General features: G+C 43.0%; 1 protein-coding gene across 1 annotated transcript in view; it reads left to right on the top strand.

Annotated features, from left to right (window-relative positions):
- The window catches only part of LOC118788447 (synaptic vesicle membrane protein VAT-1 homolog-like), a 42,737-nt gene extending 17,444 nt beyond the window's left edge, over nucleotides 1–25,293 (top strand). Inside the window, exons 8-9 of the mRNA XM_036544450.1 lie at nucleotides 22,263–22,346; nucleotides 25,154–25,293. Coding sequence (XP_036400343.1) covers nucleotides 22,263–22,346; nucleotides 25,154–25,252 — 183 coding nt within the window. The 3' untranslated portion in view covers nucleotides 25,253–25,293. The remainder of the gene's footprint in view (nucleotides 1–22,262; nucleotides 22,347–25,153) is intronic.
- The last annotated feature ends 900 nt before the right edge of the window (nucleotides 25,294–26,193 follow it).

Genomic DNA, 26,193 nt, shown 5'->3' on the forward strand with positions numbered 1-26,193 from the left:
ATAAAGTCCAGAGTACTTTTTCACTCACATTGTTTCATCCCTGTTTTTGGTACTGTTGGGGGGATGTTTATTCTCCTGATAGCGATTTTATGATTTTTAGTTTTCATTATTATTATTATTATTATTATTATTATTATTATTGTAGCTCAATCAACAGTTTGTGCACTAGTTGCTGTATGGCTTCTGTGAGCCATGGCCTGGGCAGGGTACAGTAGACACTCCGCATGTCATTCTGAAGAGTGAGTGTTTACAACAGCACATCAGAGGACTTGCTGTAAGCTACAGCTGGGTGCTGCAGTGGCTGGTGGCAGAAACACTTTGGCCCTGATAACATGGTGCCTGATCCACTCGCCGAGAGAGGTTAGCGCTGACTCCTGGCAGCGGGGGGCTGGGCCGCAGACACGGGCTTTGTGTTACCAGGTCGTGCAGAAAAGCTTTTTTGTCCTCTCAGAAAAACAAACGCAGTGAGCCGTGGTTCAGCTCTCCCTCTGCTTCTCGGTCTCGTTCTGTTTTTGTTAAGTGACTCATTTTCACCTCGGGAAGCGTGGCCTCGGACAGAATCTGCCTGGTTTTGATGGTATATGTTCGTTCATTGCCAGTTTGTCGCATATCTTGTCACTACAATGGCTGAGGCCTGGTTTGTTAGTGTTTTGGTGGCAACATAAGAGAGCGCACTGACTCCTGCTCATTTGCATGGTTGTCATGGTTTCTGTGGTTTATTAGTTTTTCTGGACACAATGCTGTCAGCAAACTCATGTAAAGAGGGTTGGTAACTGTAGTGGACGTGAATTAAATTACGGCTAAGGAACTAAGGTCAAGACAGCTGATAAACTAAAAGCTAATGGGAAAAGAGTTCCAGAGAACTGTATCCATTTGCAAAAAAAAAAAATCATTGGATTTCTGAATTGTTTCAGTTTTTCCTGTAAACATGCAAATGAGCATTTCATATAAGTGAGCATTCAAAAATGTGCTATTTTAAAAAATCCAGATATTTAGCTATGCATGTTTTAGTATTTTACTGTCTGCATTGTATCAACATGCAACATCTTTTTTACACATATATTTGTATTGATCAAGCCTACATACTTATAAATAAGTGATGTGTTCCCTTTTAACATGCAGTTGAAGGTGAGTAATTGGTCATTTTTGAGTCACACGCAGAGCCAGAGATGGTGTGGGATCCTTTACAACAGCCTATAGTGGTGTGCACATGATAGGTATATCTGCATTGTGTGTGTTAGCCAGAGGTGCTAAATCCTTTTCGCAGCTTGACTATCCCTGACAGCTCCTTATGGAGCAGTAATCCATTGTGAAGTGGGCATCCCAGCCCCCGCACCATTGTCGTGAGATGTTCTACCCTCTGGAGCGAATCCCACTATGGCTTTTGGTATTCAAGCCTGAGGAAAAATCGCAAAGTCCCGTCGCCACGGACTATTGACTTAAAGGCTTAGATGCTGTTGCCAGAGGACCACATGTCAATATGACTTGCTCCTGAAAATAACAAAAAACAAAAAAAAAAACAAACTCCCAACCTTTGAAGTATTATCAGGCTAGGAGAGCAAACTGCTGTTTACATCCAGTGAAGTAATTAGGCAGGTAACGCCGTACCCTCAGAGTTGCCGTCTAAAAATAATGCCGCAACAGTGAGTCTTTGTGTTGCTTTATCTGCTCCGCCTTTGACTGATCTCCCGCAGCAAGGAGCCACAGGTGACGTGGGGCTGGTGACAGTGACATTGATCTCTCTCCTCGTTGTCATACGTCTCCCCGCCACATGCCGCCACCGTCATCGTCATGCGAGTGACTCTGAGGCTGCCGTGCCAACACAAAGGTGCCGTCGGACCCTCCCGTCAGCAGACGCCGCTTGACCAGACACGCGTCGATAACTGTCACCCCGTGTGCGTCACAGCTACCAGCCACAGCCCCTGCTTTGTCAACCCTGCCCCACGCACACACACGCACACACACGCACACACACGCGCACACACACAAACATACACACACACACACACACACACACACACACACGCACACACACACACACACACACACACACACATACAAGCCCCAGTTCCAATCAAACACTGGAGCACAATGCACAGAACTCCGTTTCCTCCCAGCCCCTCTCTTACCCTTCCCACTTTCTCTACGAATCTAAACAGGCACTCAAAACCACATTCGCTCCTCAACGGTTAAACTGCACAAGGGAAGAAGTGGGGTTTCATTATTTTAACGTCTTCTGATGCAGGGCTTGCCACAGCATGTGAGAGACCCTCTGTGTGCTGGTCGTCATCCCCTGACTGTGACGTCCGTTTGTGGTGAACACTAGCCTGGAGGACATGTGTCTCACTGATCTCAGAACAGTGCTGCTGAGAAGGCTATAACCCTTTGGGCCAGGGTCCTCATTGTAAAAGAGCACTTCTTTTCTCAGACCAACCTGGATAACTTAAGGGTTAAATAAAGCGAGTGAGAGGTGGTGAGAGAGAGCGAGCAGGCGTCCTTTACTCATCGAAGCTCATGATGTCAAATGATGCTGCGTTCCAGGAAATGAGCGAGCGGCTCCCGAGAGGGTGAGGGAGCAGTGTGTCTGTGGGCTGAGATTAGAATCCTGACCCGCGTGGTGCTGTGGATCCACCGAAGCCTCCATCCCCTGACACCGGTGCTAGATGGCTATCTCTGTGTTTTATGGAGCCGTGCTCCCTGAGCAGAGCACTGCCACTGCCTGAAGCCTCTTCTGCCTTGTTTATCTTACCTTTGGTTTGATATTGCTGCAGAGGAACTGGCTAGAATGAATGTACACACACACACACACACACACTGGGGTGGATGTGGATGCACACACACACACACAACACACATACACACACTCCTTACACAGATACACACACTTTCTCTCTCTCTCTCTCTCTCTCTCTCTCTCTCTCTCTCACACACACACACACACACACACACACACACACACACACACACACACACACATATGCTGGGGTGGACGTGGATGCACACATACACTCCTTACACAGATACACACACTTTCTCTCTCTCTCTCTCTCTCTCACACACACACACACACACACGCACACACATATACTGGGGTGGACGTGGATGCACACACACACACACACAACACACATACACACACTCCTTACACAGATACACACACTTTCTCTCTCTCTCTCTCTCTCTCTCACACACACACACACACACACACACACACACACACACACACAGACACACACCCTCCCAATGAGGATGTGCATTATGTTCCAACAGTTGTTTATAGATGTTGAACTTGCAGGAAATTTCAAAGTGCCATATCAAACGGTCTCCACAAAAAAGGCAAAAGGAAAAAAAAAACCGAACGAAACACAATGGATAAAAGCTAGCCACTTGAAGTTCCGTCTTGCATTTGATCCAGTATTTTCAGCACGAGGTGCTCTCACGGAGGGCATATTGTGTGCTTGTTTTTTTCATGACCGTGCTTTGATGAGCAACTTTGAAGCCGCAGATCCCAATTACACATACTATCGCCAGCCCGAGAGCACCAAGAAAGCAATTCTTTACACCAGTTACTGTGTCCTGAATCAGACAGAATTCTGGGAATGCGCACAGAAATGACAGATGGCATTATAAGGGAAACGAATGGCGAAATGTCACTGAGCATGCGGGCGATGGAGTTTGCCGCATGCCATAACCAGCTCCAGGCTGCCGGCTCTTGCATTCCAGATGATTCTCAGGGAAAATTTAACTGAAGGAAGGTAGATTAAGGCTTGTCTTTTTTTGTGTTTTTACCTCTCTCCCTCTGAGTCGCAGAGGAGCCCAGATACCTCCTCCAAGGAGATTGTTGTGTAGGGGGGTGGATTTGTCTGTGTCTTGATCCTGTTTAACCCCGGCGTGTGTTCAGACAGTTATTAACAGCAGGAGTATTTCTCTCTGTAAGACACCCGCTGTCCCACTCCTTGCGACCTTTGACCCAGCAGCAGATGTGGAGCCATCTGATTCCTCATGCCTTCCCTGATTTATTTGCTTCCCAGCTGGAGAGGAACAGGTGTGGTTCTGTAATTCAAATGCTGGGGAAAGAGACCATAGCCTTACCCTTCACTCTGAGCCGCGAAATTTACAGCGTTTTCCACATATTGGAGTTAGAATTGGAATTCAAATCGGAATAGAATTGGAATCGGAATGGGAATTCTGAAGCCAATGTGAAAGACGTGGGACCTGGAGGTAATCCTTCTGGAGTGTTAAACTAATCCTGTTGCAAATGCATTCTGGGAAGGAAGTCCACACTCTTCACAGTAAGTGGCGAGTTATGTTTGAAATGCTCATAAAAATCCATCATGAAAAAGACATAGATGCAGAAAACACCGCTGTGGGTCAGCTACTCCCAATACAGAGGTGTCACTGTTAAAATAGGAAGTTTCAGGCCTGTAAAATAGGTAAGTGCTAGTATCTATCCTAATGTAAGGTACATTTTTGTAGGGTTTTCAACAATTACTAAAAGGTGTGTAGGTGTTTGTAATTCCACACTAATAAACAGGTTAAGGTCCCAAACATTTAGTACATACACAAAGCAAGATCTGGCTGTGCTTCCTTTTTCATTTTACATTACATTACATTACATTACATTATTGTCATTTAGCAGTCACTCTTATCCAGATGGACTAACATAGATTACAAGCATACATGGGTTATGTTATCCATTTGTACAGCTGGATATTTACTGAGGCAATTCTGGGTTAAGTACCTTGCCCAAGGGTACAGCAGCAGTGCCCCAGTGGGGAATTGAAACAGCAACATTTCGGTTACAAGCTCTGCTGCTTACCACTATGCTACACTGCCGCCTTACCTTTCCATTTTGTTTTACCATTGGCAGCCACCAAGGTCATAATATATGCATGGGAAAAAACCAAACGTAACACAGTTTATAACTCCCAAACTCCACCACAAAGCCCGCTGTGGTAGGTTTGGCTCTCGCGTTTTGATTTCAGTCTGGGACTTAATCTCAACAGCAGTCGTCAGATGCTATTGAGCCTGTAAATCAGCCTCAGGTAATTTCACAGCAGCTGCATTTCCAACTGACTAAAATCTGATAGATTTGGCTGACACTTTATAGCGTCTGGGGCCAGTGAAAGAGAGAAACAGTAAGTTTGCTCCAGCTTGGATTAATGAGTTAGGAAGAAGAATTTGGTGCATGAGCATCAATCCTAATCAAACTCTGCAAGAGCAGAAGACAAGACAGTGTCTTTTTACCCTGACTGAAAATGAGAGAAAAAAAAAACAAATTGTGACAAAAATATCAGTGAAATGCAGTTGCTCCTGCCCGTGACTCATGCCATAATGGGCCAGAGACAAATAGCTCCAATAATGCTCTTTATTGTCCACCTCCCCCTCACAGCTGTAGCTCTCACAGCCTAACATTTAGGATCATTATCGTTTGTCTAGCTCACCTCAAGATATTTTCTTTAATAGAACAAGCAATGGGTTCCTAGAAACATGCAGCAGTGGCACTTCCTGGAAATGGAAAGGTGAGATTGTTGGGTGGGGGCTAGCCTGTGAAATGCCATTTCCAACAGATGCCCCCATTTCTGGAAGCAGAGAGGCCTCTGGACGATGTGGGTGGACAGTGTGCCACCGGACGATCCTGCCCGTGCTGCCGGTTTCATTCTTTCACGAAGAGGCTTGGTGGACGTAACTCCTATTAATAGCACATTAGCTCTGCATTGCCATGCACAGACAATCCTCCCGGACCCAGAAGACTTGACATCACCCCCCCCCGAAGCCAAGCGTCACGGGGTTGCCATGGGAATGCGGAACCCGCATCGATGAGTCTGCCTGCGGCACTCGCTGACCCCCCGCCGTGACAGGTCACCCTGGTCCACTCTCATTGATTAACCACTGAAGGCATTTAGATAAGAACGGCCTGTGGATTGGAGATCAGCACCACTTAGTGTCATCCTGTCCAAGATTTGTTCGAAAAAAAAAAAAGCTTTTATCTGACAGTTTTGGCAGAGCAGTCGAAGACAAAGTGATTATTTCTCTACAACGTGTTACATGAGATGCCTAGCTGCTTCTGTATAGCACTAATTGCTTTTTATGGTCAGGAATGGAGTCTTAGTGTCAAATGTAATACTGTAGATAAATATTATTTTGATATTGAGTGTACACAGATGCCTGTCAGTCATTGAGGCTCAACTTTGGTATAAATACCAGAAATTCCTGTACTTTGCTCAGTATACCTTCTCTTTAGCATACTTTCAAATTGACTGTTGCATATTGTGTTCTCTTAAATCATTTTTATAGTGATTTTTGGACCACTTAAGCTGCACACAGGACTAGTCTGTTTTTAAAGGCAAACTGACTCTGTTCCCATTTTGTTGATGGAATTTGCGGAGAGAAATCTGCAGGCATTCTGCCTTTGTAATATTGGGACATTTCTCTCAAGTGGCTTCACCGGAGTATCTTGATTTTGTGGAGGATTTTATGGAATCGTCATCGCACATCACGGTTAACCAAATCGGGCAACACAAATAGTGATGTCATCACAGGAGTTGTTTGATCATGTATTGAATCATAAAAACATAAATAGATTAAAAAAAAAACCCAAACAGAGATGTAGAGATGGCTCTGCTTTGGAAAAAAGCCACAGTCAGTTGTTTCTGTGACGTCACTTGTAGAGCGCAGTTAGGAAATGTTTCACGCTATGCTGTTGATTATTGCTGTAGACATAGTTCAAGAAGCTGGGAAAATGTGCTGGAAATGTTTATATTCATCAGGTAAAAAACAAATGCTTGCTACTTGTTGTCTGTTTCTTTGTGAATATGGTCCTTTGTGCTCCACAGATTACATTGGGGGCATGCCCCATTTTCATTCAGGCATTTCCTGGGTGAACTCTAAACTCTTTTAGCTTACTTGCATAATTAAATTATTGCAGAGCAACATTGTACAGAAGGGGATATATGTAAAACAAAAATCTTTTTTAAAATGCTGAGACTGAGAGACCCATGGTGCCCCTACTACAGAATAAATGACAGTAATATAACAAGTTGAGATAATGTGCTTTGATTTCTGCAAGCTCCGGTGAAATTTCTGGCATTTGATGGAGGATAGCTTGTTCTTTTCTTTTATAGATTTTACTAAGAGGAAGCAAAGGCTGTTTCCTATTGGCTATTAGACTGTGTAAAGGAGAATCTTGTCTTGAATAGCTGAAGGCACAATTCTAGATACAATTTCTAAGTTCTTCTTGGCAATAAGGCAGCATCATTAAACTTATTACCTGGAAGTAGCAACAAATTGAACCTTCTATTCGATCTGACTTTAACATTCCTTGTATTGCACCTTAATTAAGCATTGATTTGATTGGCCAGGTAATGGCTTAGTTGTAATGGTGATTGCATGAAATGTGTTTCTAAGGAAACCTGTAGCTAACCTTCAGCTAGATCACAGCTGATAAGATGGTGCACATGAAATAGCACAGAAGCAGGTTTCTTCCATGCTATTTGACTTCTGCATTGACTTCAACGTTATTTGTGCCATCTGTGGTTTAATAAGAAATGTGTCGTGACTTGAAATAAGGCTTCCTCATTTTGGTGGGAGGCATTTCTGAGAGGTCCCGTGCGATAAAGGTCACACGCATTGTCACACAGTTAATTGATTGGGAAAAACGTTGATTGTGCTGTAGGTGGGTGGTTGGGGGGGTGGATGGGTGCAGACTGCAAAACATTAAGATAACCACCTTGTTTTGTTGAATTATCAGTCTGACTCTTGCGTTCAGCCATTTTATGGGACCTTGACCTTTTTTTTCAATCTAATCGTTGTCTGGCGTGTACTTCATAAAGATCTTTCTCCATGAATCATGCTTCGCACCAGAATGAGGAGCAAAAAGGTTACAACAGGAAAAGATCCAGTACCCCATTCACTGAGCATTAGGTGGCAGGACTGCATATAAGCTGCCATAATCAGTATTAGTTAACATTTATGGAAAAGCAGATTGTAAGTTCACTGCTACGGTTTGTGTTATACAGCACCTTATAACTGGATTCACAAGGGAGGGTTTCTTTTTAAAAAAAAAAAAAACAGACTGGCATGCTTGTCTTTCTCTCTTGTTGTGTATGCCAGTGAAATTTCTTGGATCACTAAACCATCCCTCGCGCTACTCAAGAGACCCTCGTCATTCACAGGGAATATGTTCCCGAGATCCTTAAATACTGTCCCGTACTGCTGATAAAGGCTTATGTGCGAAGAGGGATTTGTTCCAGGCAAAAAAAAAAAAAAACAAGTTATGCTGTGTGGCGAGAGAGTATGGAGAAAGAAGGTGGGTTATTTTTTGATGTTCTGAGGTCTGAGGGAGAAATACTGGAAACAAGGAGTGCAGCAGATGTGAATATTCAGACCACCAATACAGCAGGTATTGGTCTGATAATTGGCAATCTCTTTCTGCCATTCTGTGTGTACATTCAGAATTTGTGCCACTGTTCACACACTGGCAACATGTCCTCGTAGCTGGACGTTTTCCCGACCAGAATCAAAATGGCAGGAGCCTGCGTTCATCGATCAATTAATCTGTTAAAATTAATTAAATGGTGAAGAAATTAAGTAGCAGTTACGTTAAGAATCTGCAGCTGAGAGCATGAGAGAAAAGAGTGAGCGTTGATATCATAATAACATGGCCTTGTGTACCCTTGCCCATTTATGCATGAGTCCAGTGAAAAGCAAAATCATCAGAATTTATGAAAACAAAATGCAAATTTAAATTATGAATGCTTATATGACAAAGCGGTGCTCTGAGACCACAGCAGAAACACAGAGTCTGGGTTCTTCTCCGAGATTAGGCAGAGGTACATGCTGACCCAAAGGTTCATTAAGTTTTCATTAGCTTCTGTGGATGTGCCAGAAGCTCTGGCTGTACAAACAGCAATAAAAGTGATTTGGGCCTTCTCAGGAACTAAAGAGAATACCACCAATGCAAGTAGACAAAAATACCCATGAGAGGCACAGAGCAGAAGATAAAGGCCTTCAGGAAATTTCTTGTCAGAAGTGAGACACGAAGCACATAATCAGCATAATTTGTTGAGGAGGTTTTTAACATGGATACCCGCCTCAGTTAATTTAAATAAAACACTTATTTGATGTGAAATTTAGAGAAAAGTTACCCTTCAAGAATATTAGCAATATTAAGTGTTCCGAAATCATAGCCTGGACCTTCCTGGTGTCCTGAATCATTGTACACCTGTAGAACTGTTTCCGGAAAAGCCCAGCTTCCACAGTCTTTTTATGTTTTTCATAAAACATAGGTCTCTACCTAGTGACGGCAGTGCCACACTCCCGGGTTGGGGGTGCACTGTCTCTCCTTGAGCTTTTCTGTTTCTCCGCCTAGCAGGTCACGGCAAAGAGAAAAACACACAAACGAGCATAAAGGACAGCAAGTTCATTCATTTGATTAATTTCTGATTTGCTTAAGCTGTGTTCATGACTAATGAATGGATTTCTGGGTCACGGTTGACTGAGTAAATAGTTTGGCAGTGAGCGCCGCGTTAAATGTCTTGAAAACATGTTTTAATGGGTCCATTCAGACAGCTGCATTGTTTGGCAATAGAACTGTCTGTCACTTTCACCTCACAATGATAATTCCACCACAGTAGCTGGATTGCCATGATTTTAGCTGGTATTAATTACCAGCATACTACCCTGAAGGCTATTTGTAATTTCATAATACACTCTTTGTGCACCATTAAGGCATGCTTTTATTAGATCTTAAATCCCACAAGTTGTTTTTGCCGTAGTTCCCAGAGTTGTAACGGTTACTCATGGATGAGGTCTCCTCATTTTTCTGTCACCCACATTGGCTGCCTCCCACTTTAAAAAAGGCTCTAAAGAAGAACAGAGTGATAATATGAAGAATCCTCCCTTGACATTCAGAAACCATTAGAGTAGTAGCCACACTTTACGGACCTGGGAAATGAGACCTGACACATGGAAATGCGTTTTTTCGCGGGTTATATATCTATTTCTTCAATTTTTTTTTCCACAAAAGCACCATTCATTGCTAGGCCTTGACCATGCCAAGAAACAGCATACAACCAAACAGCATACAACCAAAGTCATTTGCATTGACATAAAAAATCTTGGCATTGATGGAAGTGGTAACCCGGTGTGAAGATTAAAGGGAAAATGAGATGCATGCATTAAAGTAGTGCATTTTTGCAGCATGCCTAATGATGAGAGAGTGCACAGCAGGGCTCTTTAACAGCTTTTTAATAGGTACCAGATATATGAAAAATAGTGTTGTTGTGCTTCCTGTATGATGTATGAATAATGATTATGTATGTGTGTGTATAAGCATAAAAGACACATTCTTTAAACTTGCATTGCTGTTTTTCATCACATTCAGAAAGAAACATAGTCAGTACATTCAGTATGTTTCTCAAGTGTGTTAAATGAGCACCTCAATGCAGGTACTGTATGTACAGTGATTGTACTGAATAAAACGCTACTGAAGAAAGGAAACAAATCTTTCCATCCTGCTGTTTTTGCGTAGGACTTTTATTATGATCCATGATCACTGCAGGCAAATGACCGAGAATATTCAGAGATCTTGTTTAACATGAAGACTGAGTTTTTTAAGCTTTTGCCCCTCATTGAAAATGCAAGCTGGATTTGTTTCTTTGATGGACTGCGTTTGGGGTGATTCATTTGTGGGGAAAACAATGTGGCAGTAAATTGTAACTACGGCTGAGGTTACCGAAACAATCGTGGCCAGTTGCTCATCACTAATGACTGGCCATGCCCTAGTAACAATGTTTCCACTCATTAGCGAGCTGTTGTGTCTACTCCATATTGTGATTTTCAGTTGTTGTTTAGATGAGCCAAGTGTTTAATTAAAACTATTGTTTTGTCATTGAGGTCATGGATTCATATATTTCATTCCTGTGAATTCTTGAAAAATCTGAGTACAAGAATAATATGAATTGGCATTATAAAACATAGGTTGTTTTATTTTAGTTGCATTGTGTTAATTGCCCCCACCCTATCCTTACTGCTAGTTTAGCCCTGACATGCAGCATATAGCTAAATAGCTGCTAGCCAAGTGAGTAACCTGTACATATGTGTATATTATTTGTGTTTTCCTCAGTTTGAATCTGTCCTCGGCCCACCCCTGCAATAATTGGAACCTCTTCTGAGCTCAGTTTAACAAAGGGCTCTAACAACTGCCAAGCCGTGTTTAACCATTAGCTGCAGAAAAAAAAAAAAATCCATGTGTTCCCTGGACAGTACTGCCAAACCATTTCTGCTCTTGCAGAATTGCCATCACAAGTTGCAGAATCACAAAGTGCAAAGTACCTCACTCAGGCATTGATTCTCTTGCTCTAAAGTTCTTGTAACAATGCAAAATGAATCAATACTTGAAAACTTTATATTTTCGTGCAGCAAAAATTGTACTAAATGGTATGTCTTTGTGATTTCTCGATTATAATAGACTTTAAGATTTTTTTTTTCCTTGATTTATCACAATTGTCCAACTCCTGCCTCTGAGACTTGCTAAAATTTCTTGCACTAACATCATGGCCCTGAATCCATCTTCGGTAGACCTTGGATGGATTAAGGCTCTGCTCTAGGCTGTTTCAGAGTTTATTATGAGACAGGTTATAAGGATGAGGTGCCTTGAACTTTAAAGTTGAAATTTGAAGTTCTCTTCACGTCTGGCCTCGTGGGAACTTGAGGTCTCTTCCCAGACCTCTTCCTGTTGTCTCAGATTGAGGCTGATGGCTGTTTTTTTTCTGTTTTGTTTCAGAGGGACTTCATTCGCTTTGTTCTTCGATTTCAAATTGCAACAAAGTTGCCAAGTTCAATGAAGAACCCCTTTTGTTAATGCTGGACACTGGTCTCTAAAGAAACACAGACACGCTGGGCACAATAAGCTGATTAAGAGGGTATTTGCAGGTCTTTGGAAAGTAGGCCCAGGTTAAATCACTTGTATTCGGACCGGCATTTATTTAAATTTTCTCCCACGTCAGCATTCTCTTTGGATTCAATTTAAATTCTTTTAGATCTGGCATGGTGATGAGGCACTGCTCCAGTCCCGGAAATCACAGCGGGGAACGCTTTGGCCCAACACGTGCAGAGTTAGCTTTGTTTGGAAGGGGATGGATGAGGTTGTTTACTAGTAAAGCAGATCATTCGCTCTTGTTTTTAAGTGTTACTTTTCCTCCTGTGTTGTGAAGGCAGCATGATAAGGTCATAAAGTCTCAAACTTTTCAGCTAGTTTAGCAGTGCACACACAACCCAGAGCGTATCAAACCCTCAGGCTGTTTATTTGGTAGGGAACAGCCACATTTAATATTGATCACTGTGGCGATCCCACAGCTATTGTGAGAATTTCTGCATTGCTGCTGGTCTGGGCGTTTGTTGGTTTGGATATGATATCAAGGAGAGAGGATATTTTGGGAAAAGGGATGTGGTTGTTTAAATGTTTTTTTCTCACTGTCCCCTGTATCTTCCTCCTGATCTTGCACAAACCTTTCCTGTTTTGGCAAGTCCCTTTCTATTTAATTGGCCAGGGTTCGCAGTTCCTTGATTCTGTCTCTGAAAATTGCACCTCTCTCAGGTAACAGAGAATTGATATATCAAGCTTGGCCAAGTGGTTCAAAACCTGTTACCCATCCACACAAGCTGTTTGGCTGTCAGTCTTTGGGTTAAAAATTTGGTATTACTGCACTGATGTTAGAAACAAGTGTCAAAATCAATTCCAATGGTGTTTTTTTTCATTTGATATAAAATGGAGATCAACAGTGATAGGTTCAACATTCTGTGCCAACATATTGTTCTGACATATCTGGTGGTAAATGGACTGTTTAATTTTGTGCACGCACTGCATATTTCCAATGTCTGCTACAAGACCACTGCAGATGGTTTTTTGTCCAGTGCATTTTACCTTATAATGTTGAGGTCTGATGTAATAGCCGCTCTCTTTAAAGCCCATTAGTTCCTAATACAGAGCAGCAGGTTTAGTTTTTCCAATGTTAACCAGCAGGAGCACTGGAGAGACTGCGGTTTGCATTCTTGTTTGTGGCACAGGTGGTGGAGGCCAGAGGTGGATTAGGGTTGTGCACTGGGACACAACCCCAATTTCCAGGTGACCTCAACCTTTCTGATTGCAATGGAAATTTCCTCAGAATTTTCCACATTGTCACCTTGAATATCCTGAACAGGTCGTCGCTGAAGTCCATAATGTCTCAAGTCACCATCTCTACTGTATGTAAACATAAAATGCTGACCTTCTCGTTAAGACAATTGAAATGGTTGATGTTAATAGCAGGGATAAAAAAGTGATTCCGTGAGCCCTGGAGGCAAGGCTATGTCTCTGTAAGACTAGCCATGTCTGAGCTCACAGGTAGGGTTGGATATGTAGGCAGAGTCCTCTCGTCTCACCAGCATCAGGCACCCTGTGAAGGGTTACTATGAATCTCTCTGATTCTCTGTTCATCATTTCCTCCCCTGGTGCATTGTGGGAGTTGTAGTGTGAAAGTCACAGTTGGCATGCAAGTTTACCAGAGGTTTGCATTTGCTAGGCCTTGCACTCCTGTGCAGGCGCGGAGGAATGCCACGGTATGGCAAGCCTTTTCTGTAATTGACATAAAGTGATTTTTTTTTTTTTTATATATAAAGGGAACCCTCTCAGCGACGCCCATAGCAGGACTTGTGCTGTATTTTCTGTGACCACACTGCATTGAACGGCCTCGTTAATGAACCGAAGTGGGTCGACTAACAAGGCCGCTCGGTGCCAGCCTCGTCCAGAGAGAGTGGCATGGGTTGTAGCGGGCGGGTGCAGATGCAGGAATGCCAGTGGGCGTGGCCCAGATACACCATTGACCTGGAAACAGGACAGCTGAGCCTGGGACGGATGGGAAAAAAATGTCCCGTGTTTATTTACCGGCTTGTTTACGGGTGCCCTGGTGTGCTCTCTCCGCAAAGCTTAATAACGGAGGCCTGAACCCTAAAGTAACAATGGGCCTAACACACAGGTATGCACTTGTTGCCTGAACAACATTCATGAAGGACTTTGCATCTGATCCCCTCTGTATTTCTTATTTCAGAATGCTGTTGAAGAATTTTTTGCATTGAAAACAGTGCTCCTCAAAGGAAGGATGAAAAAAGCTTTTGAAAGTTGTCTTTCTATTTATGTGATGACAAAGAAAAAGAAAAAGATACAGTCGATTGCTTAAGATCAGCTGGGCTATTTGGCGTGAAAATGAAAAGCAGGGGACTAATTAAAAGTTAGGTTCTAATTCCAAGCGTTCGCGCTGCAAAAGCCGATAGCCCCTTATCTTTCATAATTCTTGCCAACTTTCCCCATGTAATGACTAATTAACTCCAAGCTAGTTTGAATCAGGGTGATTCATGAGTAATTACATACTGTAAAGCTCTTTCATCAGGGTACTGGGAGCAGACGGCAGTGGCACGCACCCATTGCTCATCTGTGCGGTGATTCCATTATCGGCTGACGACGATGTCATCCCGTTTGGATCTTCCCGCACATGCTCAGTCTGACTGTTTTCCCCTGTCATAATAATTCCGCTGCTCTCCCTAGGCCTAGAAAAGCCTCAGCGCCTGAGACTGTCTGCTCCTAAAAACTGAGCATGAATTCTGCAGATTAGGAGACAAGGGTGAAACAGAGTGGAAGATGAATATCAATGTGTGAGGGAACAGGGAGTCCCGCAGCCGGGAAGAGATTGCGATCTCTATGGCAAATTTACTTTGTAAATAATGTGAATAAGCTCACTGCAGTGCCCGTAGCCTCACGGTAATTGTTTTTTTTTTTCAAAGGGAAAGCCTTGATAGGGTGTCTGGATTGGGTGTCTGATGCAGGCCTGTGTTCAGCAAACGTGAACGGTTGGCACACAATGCTGGAATATCTAAACTCCACTGGGTGTTTCGCTCGATCCTCCCCTGACAATGTTTTGTGTTTTATACACACTTAATTCATGTTTATTGAATGCATTTATTTTATTTCCAGATCACGTAAGTGTGGAGAAAAACAACACCCTTGTGTTTGTACCTTATAAAATGGTGCTAGGCCTGCTGTGTGCCTACTGCCTGTGGTATCAGTTTGCAGTATAACAAATATAGTCTTGTCCATTACATATGATCATATTCAGGATGAACCTACCATTGCTATACTACTATATACTGAACTAACTCACAGGAGCGGTCCCCAAACCTGAATTGTTTCAGTAAGTATCCAGCTGTACAAATGGGCAATATGTGTCAAAGAGTTATCCCTGGATTAGCTACTATGTATTTTCATGGTGTATGGTTCTCTGTTGCCATGCCTGTTTCCCTGAATAGGGCTGAAAAAGGGATGAAAAATGTTTGTGTAGGGCAATTGTGAAAAAACCAATGTATGGTGAACTTTTGCCACCGTTTAAGCCTCTTTAGGGTTTTTTTTTTGGTTGAAAAAAGAAGTCATAAGGATTAAGTGTAATTCCTTTACCTACTTCCCCAGCAGCTTTAGCATAGGTCAAAGAATACTGAGAAGCAAAGGTTTCCATGGTGAGTTTTGAAATATTCTGTGTTCTTTTTTTTCTTGGTTGTTCATCAGGTGCACTAAACACATCATATGTAGCTTGTTTTCAAGTAATATATTTAGTAGTTACCCCCATTTTCCAGTGAGAATTAAATTTTGCCCACGTGGAATGGCAAGGACATATAGAAATATAGTATTACCCTCTTGATTTTAAGTTCAAAAATGGGAGGCAGTTTATTGGGAGAAATTAGCTTAAGCTTAACCAGAACTGGAGGGTTTTGTCTGCATGGATCTTGTTATTTCCTCAATTTTGATTGGTTTCTTTGGAAACCTTTTTTTGGTCTGCAACTTTCCTGATGAAATTGTAAGGAGCTGGCTGACATATTGGTTTGTACTTCTGCATTTTCTTAAGTGCTTAAATTTCCTGTCCTGCAGTGGGCAGGAAGCTTCTGTCAGTGGCCGGTCCCTTTTTTAGATGCAGCCACAGGGCGAGGTGTTGACCCGTTATTATCATCTCTCAGACAGCAGCAGCAGCAGACGACGACATGAACTCTTTGAGAATTTTGCACTGAACGGTGTCTCTCTCGAGTTCAGCAGCGGCTTCTGCCGTGAGAGACTGTCACAACAGCTGTAGCTTAAAGCAAAAGGAATTAAAGGATTCCCAGTGCTCAGACTATCTGTGTCTGAAGAGAACTGACTGCCCTCTGGGTGCTCCTTACATGTTTCACAAAATGCCTGCTCACCTAAAGGAAAACAAATACCATGTCGCTCAAATGTGTGCATATTCCCACACACATGAGAAGGTGAGCATTGCTTCACCTGAGACAGCATTTGAAATGGTATAATTCACAAGCTACAAGGCTCATCTTACAAATGATGCCTAGCCAGGAAATGTAAAACATCGCACGACTGTATGGGCTGTCACTGTGCGTCAGACTCAGCAGAATCACAACACTGAAAAGACTCGATGGGATTGCCCCTCAGGCAATATTTGTAGGAGCACAATGGAAATCATAATTAGTAAAACATGTTCTTCTGCAGGATACATACAGTACCTTCTGCATTACTACAGCACTGCCACTGGCCAACAGCACAAAAACAGCCAGCAGCTTCCATGGCAGCAGCGGTAGTAGAGGGCAGGTAATAGAACCTGTTTCCCATCTGCTACAGAAGAAAAAAGTTAATTTTGTCTTGTTCTTTGGGGGAAAAAAAAAACACACGTACAGTTTTATTCCTGTAGAGATAACGGTGTGCCTTTTTTCATCAAGAGTCTCATTGCCCATTCATCAAACGCTAGCAGTTTACGCCGATAGCTAAAAACATTTTCAAATGTTACCAGATTGTAAATCTTATCAGGATCCTTTTTTTGCGCTGTAATTCTGATCTGTCATCTGTTTAAAGTCAAGGGACAACTTTCCTGTCTTGATCCTATAAATTTCTGTTGGTTTCCTTGAAGAGACACTGAAACTTTGAAATTATTGTCCATGAACAGCCGGTTGACATGGGGTCTGAAATATTTATTTGTTAAATTGGCTAAAAATGGTACATACACAAAATGCATACAAAAAGTGATGGGAAGTGTACATTTGTACATGTGTAGACAATCAATGTGTATTTTTTATCCAGACTATTTATGGGACTAGTTAAAAGTTACCTTGTTATATTCTGAGATGCTGTTGAGCTCGATACCTGTCCACAAAAGATTTTCTCTTTTTACTGCCTGTTTTTGTGTAGTTTTTTTAGCTTAATAACCTGTTTCTAACAATGTCACAACTTAATCCTCATAGATTTGTCCACTAAAACTTATTTGTGCTAACAGAACATTTTGTTTATGCATTTGGTCTGGGCTTAATTCAGATTGGCTAAACTGTCAAATGAGAGACGTATTGAAGGATAAAATATCTAGAAATTGATTTAAAAAAAACAGCAACTGAAACTTTGACAAGAACTTCTAGTCCACAAAAAAAAATATCATCAAACTTTTGATGAATTGATCACTTGTTTTTCAGTCTGGCCTGAAACACCACCTTAATTGAGGCTGCCAGTCTTCTTGAAAACGAGACAATCCTCCCCACTCAGACACCCTGCAGTGTCTTTATGTCGAGTGCAAGTGTCATCTGAGAACAAACTGGAGTATTTTGTTTGGAGCCAAGAATCCTTGTTTTCAAGGGCATCCGGGAGCATGCCTCAGGCTGTATGAGCTTAGTATGTAAACGTATGTGTAAATGGGGAGTCGCTGCCATCGGGGTGTCTCAATAAAGGAGTGATTTGAAGGGTAATGACCTGATCACACGGTTGACCTATGGGTGTAAAAGTCAATACTGTCCCCTGCGGAGAGCCCAGAGAATGGCAGCGCTTTGTCAGCTCACCATTAGCATTATTGAGTCCCGCTGCTTGCCGATGTTCCTCCACCATTTTGGTTGGCTACGGTGCCCTTGGATAACCCCGCTGTCGCCGATGACAACATCACGTCCGCCTTGGCGATCAATGCGGCGTACGCTAATGAGCTCTCCCGAGTGAGATCCTGCTGTTTCACTTCTGTACTGTCATCAGTTTCGCTAATGACCAATAAGTGGATCATAAGATATCGCAGACATCCGTGAGACGTTAGGGCGGCCTCGCTGTCATTAGTTCAGCCTTTGCCTCAGTAAACACAAAGCAGTCATAAAAATGTCACTGAGATGTTTCCTTCTATCAATGGATATTTGCTTCCTTCGACAACGGTTGATGGATGCCTGCTCCAGTTTCGTTAACAGAAATGCACACGAGAGATGTATACATTGGTGTCATTACATTGACACAGTATTGTGAGAGAATTTCTTCGGAATGTTTGTGTAAAGACACCTCCCTCACAGTGTGCTCAACTCAAATTCTTTCAAGTCCCTGTAGTAATGGATTAACTCACCTGTAATCAAACCAATGCCTCTACAGTAGTATTGAACCTGGGAGTGTGATTTGGACTAGTGTTTTCATTTATTACCCTGTGACCCAGCAACAAATGAGTAAAACATTAGCATTTTGGGAGGGAAAAGGGACTCAAAAAGCCTCTGCTGCCACTCAGATCACTTTCCTGGTTCTCCTGTGAAATCTGGCACATGGATTATGCTGAACGTCAGAGGGAAGGCTGACAGACCCACAGGCGAAGGTTCAGCTCGCATTGAGCTCTTCCCGGCGCTGATCAGATGTGATCGAGCGCTCTGCCCGTTTCGACGAAACTGGCCCAAGCACACCATGTTAGTTCATTTAATTCATTAACCGGGGAGCGGAGAGGTTGGGGGAGCATTTAAACACATTGGTCTGCTGCATTGTGTTTTGGTGGTGAAAGTCCATTAAAATGCTCACCGGGGGTATCTTAAGTGACTGGCGGTGCTCACAAATTAAAGAGAATAAATACATGCGGAAATACACTCAACACGCTGAGGCCAGCTGGATTTTTAAAGGAGCATCACTCAACTTCCTGGCTATAAGTTTGCCTTCATTAAAGATGTGGCATTTTGTTTTGATGGATATGTTGCAAGTAAAACAAAGATGTATTTTCATTCTTATTAAAATGGTTCATGGTTCACTGATTGGCCCTCATTCATTTCAGTGGAAGTGGACCGCCGCAATTGCTACGCAAACGGAAATGAGAAGTCAGAGAATTTAATGATCTCTTTTCTCTTAATTTGCATGCTCTCAGCTAATAGTGTGCACACCACCTAAATACAAAAAGGGCATTTAAGTGGGTCACATTGATTTTCCTTTTTTTTCACAGAGGGGATCAGCTACCCTTTGCAGCCAGAGAGTGAAATCCAACAGCAGAAACGCCGCAAAATAAATGTCAGTGTTGTGTGCTGAGGGGACGCTGAAGGCTGATGCTTACAGGAAAACAGCTGATTTTGTTCTTCAGGCTGAGATGCATTTCAGAGGTCTGGCTTTGATTTCCAGAAGGAAAAGTACAGAATTGTAATTGAGTTTTGTCTGTCTGGCACCTTGAATGACATACCAATTGCAGAAGGTCTTTTTTTTTAATTAATGCAAAATGTGGATTGCGAGCTTCATGGAAAATGCAGTGACAATGAAATCTTGTTTATTAGGGCAAATGGCATGCAAGGTCATCATAATATCGGGATTGTGATCTATGTTTTTTAAAGGCGTGGTTATGGAACATTGCTGAAAGGGTAAAGTCTACAAGAAGTACATCTAGAGATCTGCAAGAAATAGCATACCACTCTCACTGTAATGCCCAGGGTATGTCTGATTATAGTTCCACATTACCATCAAAGATGACAAAGTGATATTTTTCTAAGAGTCTAATTTATGAAGACATAAACATTGAGAATTAAAACGTTACCTATAGCAAGCAAGGATGACTCAGGGGTTTATGAGTGTCGGACCTAATACCATGAAATCGCTCAATCCCATCAAATTAAAGTACACTTTTATCAAAGCCTCAAGCCTGAATGGAAAAGCAGACCACAAAGTCTGTCACCCCTGAACTATAAAATTAATTAGACATGAGGCGAGTTTCTTGCACCTTAAAAGTGATCCAGTACAGAATGATGGGGAAATGAAGTACTCAGTTTGGTGGTTTGGTGGTAAGGGGCAGTAGGTGTCTGGCAGTTCCATGTTTTTTTTTTTTTTTTTTTTTGTCACAACAATCAATCCCTCAGTTTTCACATTATTACATAATTGTCATTTAGTAGACACTCTTATCCAGAGTGACTTACATAGCTTACAGTTTTGACATGTTATCCATTTATCCAGCTGGATAAATCTACTGAGGCAAGTTTGGGTTAAGTACCTTGCCCAAAGGTACAATGGCAGTGCTTAAGCGGGGAAGCGAAGTGGCAACCTTTTGGTTACAAGCCCTGCTCCTTACCACTGTGAGCATGAGTTTCTGGTGGCACAGACAAACCAACATTAAAAACTGTCTCAGAAAACTGTTCAGGGGCACCAGCACCTGCCACACACACGCGCGTACACACACACACACCTTTTGTCAAACCCTGGAGTCTCTGACCCCCGCTGCGTTAGACTGCTTAAATTGCAGATTGCCCACAGGTGTGCAATCAGCACAGTCTCACCGATTTTCTGTGTTCGCTGCAGTATTTGTCATGCCGATTACTATTAAACACCGCCATCCAGGGTGACTTCCTGTTTTAAAGTCACTGAGTAATTCATTCACACAGTCGGTGTGTTACTTTAGTTTAGGTAAGGTATTGTGTTTGAGGGTCAGTCAGAGTATCCCACCAAGGATCTGACACCACGACACTTGGATTCAGGGTCGGGCGGTGTAACCACTGCACCATATTCCACCTTGTCGCACCTCTCGGGTTGTGTGGTACAGATCCAATTGCATTAGTAGGGCTGCTCGCACACCGTCACAGAGAGAGAGACCTCTCTCACCTGCTCAGCCAAACGGACAGCAGCTTTTGCACTTTAATGCAGAGCTGCTGGCTGTGAGTCACACTCCATTAGCCTGGGGAACAAAGATGGTTCCTGTTCCGAGGAACAGGAAAGCATCCTCGCCGCTCCGCGTGTCTGGTAACGTTACATTTACAAGTCTCTGCTTGCGTCACCTGGCTTTTCTTAGCACAATTATAATTTCACTGCCACTCTCAGACAAAAACCTGTCTGGCTAACACCTCTTTTGATAGCAGCGCTGTCTATTTGTGCTTTTCTTCTGCTTGTTTGTCATGCTGAAAACCCACTGAGCCAGGTGAGATAAGCATTTTGGACACACTGAAGGAGGAAATTTGAGTGTTCAACCTGAAGCGCTTTGCATTCACCATTGGTCCCTTGTGATGCACTGAGTAAGCCAGGCTTAAACATGGAACAGAAAGGAAAACGCCAGCCGCAGTGTGAGGAGGTTAAAGGCCTTTTTCCTGTGTCATTTTATGCTTCGTCTGGCATTTTATGTATCCTGAAAACATTTTTCTAGGCACCTGTTACATTTTGCGTGGTGTATGGGCAGAAACCAATATTATGATCGTGAATTCACTCTGAATCCTTTCCGAATGGACTGTCATATTAAAAAGGGTAGTCTGTTGTTGGTGTATGTCTAGTATATACTTGACTGCACATCTTTTGCAGTGTGTACATTTGAAATAGCCCAGTCAGAAGGTAGGCCTATGCGAGAGAGCCACTGTTGCAGCAAATCACATCGATGCTTGGCAGACAGCGCAAAGTGCTTTACATTAGTGTGTTTGAGAGAAACCTCACAGCCTGTCAGGGAATGCTACAACAGGGAGTCCGTAGCTAATTTCTCTGATGCAAGATGCAGCAGAGGTTGTTAAGCTGAATCTAATTGTTTTGAGACTGACGAGGGTGAAGCTCAGCAGGCTGAATCATCTGTGAAAGCACTGTGTTACTCTCTCTCTCTTGGGCATGTCCCTGAAGTTCTCTGTCGCTACTGCCACCTACAGGGTGATGCATAGCACTGCAGTCACTATTATTAGCACCAAACTGTCTGGAGTTTGGTTGCTGATGTGTTGTGAGGCAACAGGACATCTTCTGGCCAGTACACCAGCAACATGCAGGAAGTTGTTGAGATATCCATTTTTTTTTACAGTCCAACAGTTAGCTATTTGCTTTTTCTTTTTAAAGGGTCACCCGTTTCAAAACGCAAGTGCAAAGCAGTAAAGAGAACAACACTAAAAAATATAGCATCCTTTCAGAGCAAAGTGTTTCTCGCTTCATTGAGGTGTATGGTGATGCTGGTGTGAGTCAGAGAGGAAATGAAGGAACTGTCCTTTTCTTCCAGGTGAAAGAGGCCATGCAGAGAATTCATGACCGAGGCAACATCGGAAAACTCATCCTGGATGTGGAGAAGTCCCCAACTCCCTTGGTAAGTCAGTCAAATTTCTTTCGGCTTTCAGCTACATAGAGCTTTCTGGTTTTGTTGTTTCTTTACTCTTTGCATGTTCTCTCACTGTTTTTGTAACCAAATGACAACTGAAACCTCTGTGGTTATGAACCGTTAAAGATTGTCTTTGATAGTAGTGACCTTTTTGCAAATGGATAGAAGAGCATGTGCAGCATGAAATAGGATCAGTTGGCCATCTCATGTCTGCCTTGTTGTTTATTTCCTTACATGAAGAATTGGTATTCTGTAGCCACAGGAGGTGACAAAGCCATCGTGACCTTTTCTTGATCATTAATCTTCTGAGCGTGCATTGAGTCTGAGGTGGTTATCATCAGTTAAATTGGAACCAAACCGTGCAACGCGATCAAAGAATATGCCTTCTTACCTGCTTCCCTGAGAATGCAGTCTCAGAGGAGTGAGACCAAGCTGAGAGGCCCGAAATGTGATGAATGCAGGGAGGGTAGCATTGCCAGGAATCGAAAAAGTGGCTTGTGACAATGAACAGGAAGTCATCCAATGGCACCTTGCTGGTTTCCATGGAGACTCCTTCAGAGTGAAAGGTGCTGTAGCTTAATGTAAACGTGTCTGGAAACAAAAGCCGGCTGCACGTTGTATAAATATCTGCAGCCGGGGGGGCCACCTGCCAATTTCCGGAAAACTCTAAACAATATGGCAGATCTGAAGCCAGCAGGTGATGGGTAATCCAAAGCGTGTGAGTTCCCCCCGTGTCCTGTGGAGTACTGCAGCCTCTCACACAGACTCACAGTCACTGCGCTCACCCTATTTCAGCATCTGCAGGCAGTCATTGCATTTGCTCCTGAACGTAATATCTGTGTGAAACACTGCAAAAATGCATTACACATGCATACATGATGGTCCCCACCCATGTCTTTTCTTGTCCTGTCTTCAAAACATACTCTGATGTCTGCAGGTAATAGGTTAATGTGTAAATGTACAATTCTGACTGAATTTTAGCCAAATATTACAGGCCTACATTTATTCATGTGGCAAAATTTACTCAACATAGATTTGTTCTTCATTATTTTATGCTTTGATTGTGAAACACATTGATCTGCAATTGTATAAATGGTGCTGTATATTAAGAAAGTTTAGTCCTGTTGGTTTCAGTATTAAAAACAGAGCAGAATGCAGTGCAGAGCAAAAAGATGGATTTCCTCAGCTCATATTCTGGCAAAAAAAACCTTTCATTTTTTGTTTCTTTGTACTGTGTATGACATGCTGTGTTTATTGTACTTGGATGATAAACTGTAAGGTGATGGGGTCTTCTGTCTTTTCTCTGTACCAGTAAGATAGAAGAGGCAGTAATTCTCCTTTTCCCATCGAATGCTTATCATTTTCTCACCCTGACCTCTTGAAAACAGAGCTGGACCATATGCATTAAAGCTTTCTATGCTGAAAGTAGCATTCAAGTGCAGAAAATTCTAATACAAGTGGACAGTCTCCTCTTAAGTTGAAGAATTTGTGTGAAAGTGATTCATAAATACCTCTTAAGACTTGTAGCAATTAAGTCTCACAGCAGGAAAGTTCGAAATTGTCACAAGGACGTCGTGACACATAGGGGTGAGCTTTAAGACTCAGAAATGACAGTGGCGACTCTTAAACAAGAACATAAAGTTGGCCTAATGTGAAAGTCACGTTCGCAGACTCGGAACGCCATTTTGCAGAATGAGAATACCCTGTCGGCGGTGTTCTTGAAAGGTTTTGTGGGAGTATAGTGACAGGAAGCAGTTAGCAATGTACCATTAGTTTGGGCGGGTATCAGATCCAGTCAGGGACATTCTGACATCGCCTGTATAAAGGAATAAAGCTGATTTTTCTAAAGAGGCAATGATGACCCTGCATTATTGGGCAGTGGGAAAGGAGAAATCAGACAGCATTGGGACCTTGTGCATTAATTAATGAAGCATTCAAGTGCTGTGCTGTAAACAGAATTACTGACCTGTATCTTACCCAGGTTATTGGTTCCCTTCCATCAAGGGAAATTAAGACAGGAATTCTAACAGATATTCCCTGCCCGTGTTAGTGACTTGCTAAATATACTGTCAGCAGAAATGTCTTCAATATTTAAAACTTACAGGATACCATAGTCACATTCCTAGCTGTTACTGCTTTTCATAGCATTTTTTACTCTATCAAGGTAAGTGGAAACTTTTTCTAAAGATGATATGACCCCTGAGTCAAATTTTCTGCTTGTAATGTTTTCCTGGACAGAACTTGTGACAGGGTTCAGTAAGATTTCTGTTAATTAATTATCTGGCACTAATATCCCTAGGTTTATCACCTATTATCACACATAAATATATGAATTTACATCAACTTTAAAACGTTTTTGTCACTTTAATTAATAGACACATAAGTTTGCCAGTTTTAGATTTGAATGTTGTCTTTAGCATCTGTTAGCCATAAAGATAATGTGACCTGAGTGAGTCACTGAGCAAGCAAGTGAGTCAGCAAGACAGGGAACGAGAATGGGTACGTGAGTGAATTAGTGAGTGCATGTTTGAGTGAGTGAGTCAGTGAGTGAGCGCATACACGAACCAAACTGCCTTGGCTATCTGCCTTCCGCCAGATTTCAGATTTTTAACGTATTCTCTTCCTGACGTGTTTAAACGTAACCTGTCGGGTACAGCCGTGATGCCATAAGCGGGAAACCATTTCCTTGCACGCGTCTGGTTCATAATGCCGGAAAAGATATCCGCGCTGTGTGGGTGCTCTGACGCCCGTCGTGAGTCATGCACCTGAGTCACATTAGCCCGATTCTCTTCTAGATGGCCAACGACAGCACGGAGACCAGCGAGGCGGGAGAGGAGGAAGAGGAGCACGAAGGTGACAATGACAACAAGGAGCGCATGCCCTTCATCCAGTAAGGGTGGGGCTCGACCATCCATCCCAGCCACGGGGACGAGGGGACCGCCCTGGGGGGGGGGGAGGAGGGGGGGGGGGGGGTGGGGGGGAAAGGGGGGGTGGGGGGCAGTCCGAAGAAGTCTGCCCCAGGATGCGATTGTGCACCTTGAAGAAATGCTGTAGTACAGTGTGTGTGAGTGTGCGTGTGCGTTCCTTGTGTTTGTCTGCCAGTCCGCTGAGCTATAAGTTGTTTTGGGGGGGGAAAAGAAGAAAACCAGAAAAACAGTAAAAAAATAATAATAATAAATTCAAAAAAAAAAAAAAGTCCTGTGGCTTATGTTGCACAATTAAAATGCCATTCCCAGTGCAGTATTAAGAATATGTCACAGTTTGTGTTGCCAGGCTGTTGTTACCAGACGCTTTGTCTCGTTTACAGGGTGTCTACCCCTGTTCCTCTCACCACATGGAGCGAGTGAGCGAGTTAATTAGAGAATAGCTGAGTGCACCGTGTGGAGAATCAGGTTGTGTGAATGCGTGAGTGAGTGAATGAGTTGAGTGAGTCAACTGGCCGACCAAGGGAGTGAGCAGGCAGGCGAGTGAGAGAGCCGGTGTGCTCAAATGCATCGTCATCCTTGCTGGCTGGAGAGTTAAAAAAAAAAAAAAAGAAAAAGGAAGAAAATGAAAATAACCGGCACTTTAGCCTCGCTGTGCAGTCCCTGCGGGTTGCTCCCGGCCCAATCTGACAGCAGCGAAGTGAGCGTGCTCCGTGCACCTGCACAATCGCCACCGACGGCAGCCATTCCGGCGCTGTAATCAGAGGACAGTCAGGGGCTTCACACCAGATTGGGCCCTGGGCAATTTTAACCACTCTCGGCAGCGACTGCATCAAACGCCCCTCTGAAATTGCTGTTCCCCCTCCCAGGTACACTAATATTGCAGGAGCACGCCGGCGCCAGAGCCGTGC

The sequence above is a fragment of the Megalops cyprinoides genome, chromosome 13, assembly GCF_013368585.1.
Source record: "Megalops cyprinoides isolate fMegCyp1 chromosome 13, fMegCyp1.pri, whole genome shotgun sequence".
Taxonomy (NCBI): Eukaryota; Metazoa; Chordata; class Actinopteri; order Elopiformes; family Megalopidae; genus Megalops; species Megalops cyprinoides.